The sequence below is a fragment of the Canis lupus genome, chromosome 3 (genome assembly GCF_003254725.2).
Source record: "Canis lupus dingo isolate Sandy chromosome 3, ASM325472v2, whole genome shotgun sequence".
NCBI classification, from domain to species: Eukaryota; Metazoa; Chordata; class Mammalia; order Carnivora; family Canidae; genus Canis; species Canis lupus.
This window is the reverse complement of record NC_064245.1, coordinates 55,961,578-55,967,957: the sequence shown is the minus strand read 5'-3', so window position 1 is coordinate 55,967,957 and position 6,380 is coordinate 55,961,578. Positions and strand designations below refer to the sequence as shown.

Sequence of the window (6,380 nt, the reverse complement as noted above, 5' to 3'; positions counted from 1 at the left end):
TTCTGGAAAAATAAACATTAATACAAAGGGAAAAGAGGAACCACCACCAATATATACTGTAGCCCACTGTTTGGACTCACCTGCTAAATGTTACCCATCAGCACAGATTAAAACAAAAGCCTGCCACAATCTGGGCAGACACCATTCCCCAGGGGCAGCTCAGCTGGAAAGTTTGCTGGAAATTCAGTGGCATGGTCTGATCAATTTTTAAATACTCTTTAGAAGACAAGAGTTCAGGTCAAGTGAAAGCACAGGGCTCCATTGCTTGACAAAACCCCACAGCCAGGGAGCAGGTGTAGCCTGCCAAAAGCAAACAAAAACTTCTCTCAAACAACAACAAATAGTTAACACCCTCAGCCTGTCAACACCAATTAGCCTGCCTTCCCAGCAGAAGCCTCTTAAGACAGACGGGTCCTGAAATCCAGCTAGGTCCTCTGAGAGCGGAAACTGTCACTGGGTGGCTTCTCCCAGGGAAGTGACCCTCAGTGGAAACCTACACCAGCAGGCACAGCCCTTAGGCCCCCTCTACCCGCCCCCCCACCAGGGGTCCCGCTGGGTGGGATTCTAACTTTGCTGGACTCCAGGCACTTTTGCTTTGGCAGGCTTCTTCCTGCATAATAATACCTACGTTAAAATTTACTTTTGATAGAACTTTAAATACTTTCATATTTTATTTTCTTAGCATTTCAGGCAAATTTTAATTAATAGGTTCTTGCGGACCTGAAAATTAAAACATTCCCTTTGAATAATTTCATTTCCTGTGGGGGTTTCTTTCTTCTAATTTGAAAAGAAATTAAACGTTTTCCTGGGGCCCCCTGAAGGTGTCAGGGGCCCTAGGCTCCATGCCCACCACTTCTCAGGGAAAAGCAAGCCCTGATTAGAAGGAACTTGCAGTTCTTACAAAATACTGTTACCCGTGGTCTGTACATCCAGCTCAGCACAGCTCTGGCCTATTCGAAAGCCCATTCTATTGATAAAATACTGACATAACATGCCTGGAATGTACACATTTTCACTTGTCACTTAAGAGTGATTTACACAGGTGTACTCCAAGGCGCTTAAAACAAAACAAAACAAAACCAAAAACCAACTCACCACACAAGATAGATTTTCTTCAATATTTTATTTATATAGAAATACTTAAAAAATGAAGTAGCACCATTACTTAAGTTTTTACCTTTATTATGTAGAACTTTAAATGTCAGAAAAATAAAACTCTTGATACAATTTCAAATCTTGTCTCAGCAAATATAATATTAGTATTTGACCATGAGGTTAAAGGCCCTTTATCATAAAATAAAATATATTTTGTTTTTTAAACTTTGCTCAGTAAAGTACATTTAAGCTCAAGTAACGTCACCTACATATACATAAACAAGTGGTAAACAAATGTATTAAAATAGAAATACTAAAACTATAGTGGCCCAACAGAATTTTTGTAGCTTGCACTGAATTCTATTTATACAAATGTTAGAAAGCATCAACAGTTCCTTTTGACATGTTTATACATTTCCGTTTTTTTTGTAATAATATAGAATAAAATATGCTTTATATCACTGAATAGAAAATATGCTGGGTGAAGCATTTCTAGAAGATTTGTCTGAACCTATAAAATCTCCATCCCAACAGAATACTGTTCAAAACATTACACATTTTATGGTTTTGTAATTCCGTCACGATTGTGTGGTTATTAAAATAATACAGTGTTCTTTGCCATAAGGCCATACTAAAATAAAAAGATTTAACCCAGCTACAAAAAAGTTCACTGAACTTAAATTAAAATACTTGTAAACATCTTTGCAATATGAAATATAATTTTTCAAGTCAAAAAAGAATAAAATACTTCAATCTGTATTAATGCAATTTCTCTTTTAAAACTTTTAAACGTTTTTTAATATATAAGAGATATGTTACAGTTTGTTTAACTTTTATAAAGCTGCAGTATCCTGGTTTCACAGGTACTCCTGGCCCTTCCAAACATTCAGAAAGGATCCACTGTGTTCTATAATAAGCATCGTAGGAACCCAGCCACAGAGGGGAACACACTAAAACAGTCCACACATCCCATAAGCACTATTATTATCATCTTCATCATAATCATTATTGTTCATTTTTTTTCCTACTTAAAGAAAATGGAAAACTTTGTGGGGTTTTTCTTCTTTTGGAAGCCTCCTATGAAGTACAGTGTAAAAACTATCATTACTAGAATGTCGCCGTTCCTATTATTTATAGAGCATGCATTTCAGGTGGTTCGGGGGTTTCCCAGGCTATAGGACTCTGGATGCAGATATCCTGGCAAGTTCCTTTGTTTAAAAATTACTTTAAAAAACAAAAACAAAAAACAAAAAACAAAAAACGAGCGGATACTACAGCTTTCCAAGCTCCTCTCGGATCTCAGAGTGTGAGCAGGGCGGGGGTGGGGCGGTGAGCGGGGTGGGGGAGGGAGGAGAAAGTGGGGCACCAAGGCGGCGGGCAGGGGGGCTGGGGGGCTGGGGGGCTGGGGGAGGACGCCGAGGCCGCGGGGGAGGGGCCCCCTGCCCCCGCCGGGTGCGCGCACGCGCGCTGCCTTCAGGAAAAGATGCGGATGGCCTGAGTGACCGCGGTGTGGCACACGGGGCACTCGGGCTCGCTCTTCTCGCAGATGCGGTTGGCGCACTCCATGCAGAAGAGGTTGTGGCCGCAGGGCACCAGCGCGGCGATCACCTCGCTCTCGAAGCACACGGAGCAGTCGCGGCTGCCCTTCCGCCGCAACCCCGACGACGAGGAGGAGGAGCTGGAGGAGGAGCTGGACGACGACGAGGAGCCCGAGGTGTCCGACGGCTGCAGCCCGGGCAGCTGCGCCCCCAGCCCGTTGGCATAGGCGGCGTAGGTCAGGCCCCCGCCGCCCGGGTCGCTGCGCACGCGGCGGGCCAGGTGGTGCTCGCCCGCCCCCGGGGCCATGTGCAGGGGCGGGGACAGGCGCGGGCAGCTGGCGCCCGGGTGCAGCCGCCGGTGCACCAGCAGCCCCAGGTTGGCATTGGAGGGCGCGCCGGCGCCGCCCCCGGGGAAGACCACGGAGGAGGACGACGCGGACGAAGACGCGGACGAAGAGCAGGACGAGGACGCGGGCGCCGCGGGGCCGCCGCCAGGGGAGCGCTCGAACTGCGCCCAGAGCAGGGGCGCCCCGGGCGGGGGAGCGGGAGCCGGGTCGAAGGTGGGCTGCAGCTCCGGGCAGCCGTCGGGGGAAGGCACGGGGGCCTCCCCCGCCGCGTACGTGTATCCGTTGCCGTTGTTGTTGTTGTTGCCGTTGTGCGCGAAGCTGAGCGCGGGGCTGGGGGGGCTGTAGTCCGCCAGGCGCGGGGTGGCGGCTGCGCTGCCGCCGGTCCCCCCGCCGAAGTAAGAGTCTGTGGAGGCGCTGCCGAGCGAGCTGGAGCTGTCGTTGCGGTAGCTGGAGAAAGGCTTGCGGCCGGGGGTGGGCGTGATGCTGGGGGTGGGCTTGCTCCAGAGGCTGCCGGGGCCGGACCCGCCGGACCCGTGGTGCAGATCGAAGCCCACGTCCGTGCCGTTGGCGTGAAAGTCGTTTTCGTCTGTGAGCTCAATGATGCCGCCGGTGCGCAGGGCGATATGCGCCTCTATTTCCTCGCGAGCCCGGTCCACGTTCTCGGGCATGCCGGTCACCTCGAACACCGGCTCCTTGTCGCGGCTGGGCGTCACGATGTACGTGTGCGTCTGTTGTTGGATGCGCTTGATGGTCGCGCCCTTGGGCCCCACCACGAGCCCCACCACGCGGTAGGGCACCCGCACCTGGATGGTGGTCTGTCCCGGCAGGTTGGGCGGCCCGGGCACTGCGCCGTTGAGCGCCGTGTTCTTATTCCGCGAGGCGCGGATCATGGAGAAGTGCTCCGCCGCAGAGATGATCTCTCTCCGAGCCATGGCCACATCCTCCTTCCTGCCCGTCACAACAAAGACAGGCTCCTCCCCGCGAACCGGGGTCTTGATGTAAGTATTGGTCTTCGCCCGCAGCGCTTTGATTTTACAACCTGGGAGCCAGGGCGGGGGTGGGGGGTGGGAGGGGGGTGGAGTGGGAGAGAGAGAGAGAGAGAGACAGACACGCCCATTATCCCGGGGTAACCGCGGGGACCCGGGACCGCCCGCGGCCAGGGCTGCGCGACGGCAGGACACGCTTTGGGCGGAAAGGGGGCGGCTCCCTCCCTGACCCCGGGCCACGCCACGGGCCGGGAAGCGGGTTCCCCCCGCGAGGCGCTCGAGGAACAGCCCATTGGCTGCCCGGCCCTCCCCCAGTGACTGCAGTCGTCCCGAGCAAACCCGAGAATCCCAGAAAAAGTCAGCTGGGGAGATGCTGCTAGGATCCAGCGGGGCGCGCGGTCCCGCCCTGGAGACGCGGCGGAGGGGTTCGGGGACGACGGCCGAAGCCGCGATGCCCCAGAACTGGGGGACTGATGGGAGGGGGGGGGCAGTCCCGGGACCCATTGTTCCTCCTCTGGGCTCCATTCCGCTCTGCAGAAATCCAGAATCCTCCTCCCATCCGATGCTCCCTCCTCCTCCTCCCCCTCCCAAAGGACCGATCAAAGGCCCCCTCCCCCAAGCATCTTGTATTTAAATTCTATTTCCCGGGGTGGGCTAGGTGGGGGGCGCTAGGGGAGAAGGCAGTGATTTTAGCAGGATGGAGCGCATCCCGCCGAGGCAGCGGCGCGGCTCCGGGAGACAGCCTGCCTGCACTTTCTTTGTCTGGGGCGCCGGCCCCTCGCGCGGCTCTTCCTCTCTCCTCGAGCTCGCGGGCGCCGCGGATCCCGAGCCCTCCCGCGCCCTTCCCGCGGGGCGGCGGCCCGAGACCCTCTGCCCCTCCCGCTCCCCGTCTCCGCCGGACCCACCTTGGCGCCCCACGATCTCGGCGACGTGCTCGGAACTGGGCACCGGTACGCACTCGGTCATGTTCACGCTCTTCTTGCGCGGCTCGCTGTCGTACAGAGAGGCGCCCTCGTCACTGTCCAGCCCCAGCAGGGAGAGCTGGTCGAGCGCGAGCTGCAGGGCTCTTTGGTCATCCAGGGTCTCGCCGCCGCCGCCGCCGCCGCCGCTGCCGCCGCCGCCGCCGCCGCCGCCGCCGCCGCCTCCCCCTCCGCCGCCGCTGCCGTGGCGCTCCAGGTCTGCAAACAGGGAGCTGGGCATCGCTCGGCCGTGCGCGCCGCGCCCCCGCCGGCCCTCGGCTCGGCGGCCAGAAGCTGCGGCCACAAAGGCAGCCGGGAAGCGAGCGGTCAGGGGCGGGGAGGCCGGCCGGCTGCCGCGGGCTCCGTGGCTCCTTTCTCGGCGCCGGGAGGACTGGGTCGCTCGGAGCGGTCCGCGCCGGGCAGTGGCCGCGGGAGCCCCCGCCTGGGTCCCCACGCCAGGTCTGCCGGCGGGTGGGGCGGGGGCAAAGCTCGAGCGGCAGCCGCGCGTGCCCCCCGAGTGCCCGGCTGGCTGGCCACAATGCCGAGCGAGGAGCGAGCAGGCGAGCGACAGCAGCGTTTCTTTAAGGAGCCCCTCCCCGGCTCCTCTCCTCCCGCCCGCCCGCCCGCCCGCCCTCACTCAGCGCTTTTTCCTCCTCTCCTCCCCGCCTCTTGACTGAGCCTCTGCAGCCAGACGGCTCCGGAGGGGGACGAGGGAGGCGCAACGTCACCGGCGGGAGCTGACACTACAATGCTACTGACACTATCGCTGGGGGAGGCGATTGGCGCGCGCCGGGCCGGGGGCGGGCGGAGGCCGCGGTCGGGGCGAGCCGGGAGCGAGCGCCCCCCGCCCGCCCCGCCCCGCCCCCGCGCCCGCGCCCGCGCCCGCCGCAGCCCGCCCCGCTCTCCGCCCGGCCGCGCCCCTCCCCCGCCGCCGCGAACGCCTCTCTTTGTTGTCGAATGCGGGACCGGCAGGCTCGGGACCCTCGCGCGCACCTACCGGCCGAGGACGGCCTGTCCCCAGCTCTGCTCCCCCGCCTGACGGGGACCAGGGGACGCGCCCAACTCTGCGGCCGGCGGCCGGCCCGAAGCGAACGGTCCTGAGAAAGTCCCGTTAGCGTCTCCAAATAGACCGCCCCGGGAGCCCTCGGTGCCGCTGGGAGGAGGGGCTACTGTGTGCCCCGCAGGGCGGTCCGAGCGGCCGGACGCGGGGAGTGGGACTCGAGGTCCCGTTGCGCTCGGACACAGCGGCTCCTGGCGCGGGTTGCCCACCTGCGCGGGAGCGCAGGCGACACAAAGGCACAGGCCCGCCCGCATCGCTCCCGGCGCGCGCGCCCGCAGCCCCGCGCCCCGCGCCCCGCGGGCGGCACTCGGTCCGCCCGGCCCCGACCCTGCGACTGGGCCAGCCGGGCAGCCGCCGCGGCGCGGGGCCGCCCACCCCCCCCGCCCCTGCGGCCC

General features: G+C 59.6%; 1 protein-coding gene across 1 annotated transcript; it reads right to left on the bottom strand.

Annotated features, from left to right (window-relative positions):
• Positions 1-1,104: 1,104 nt before the first annotated feature.
• Positions 1,105-5,539, bottom strand: MEX3B (mex-3 RNA binding family member B). The gene is made up of 2 exons (XM_025438009.3): positions 4,872-5,539; positions 1,105-4,019 (listed from the first exon to the last, which is right to left on the bottom strand). The coding sequence occupies exons 1-2, from the start codon at positions 5,164-5,166 to the stop codon at positions 2,569-2,571; spliced, it is 1,746 nt and encodes a 581-aa protein (XP_025293794.3). The 5' UTR covers positions 5,167-5,539; the 3' UTR covers positions 1,105-2,568.
• Positions 5,540-6,380: the final 841 nt, after the last annotated feature.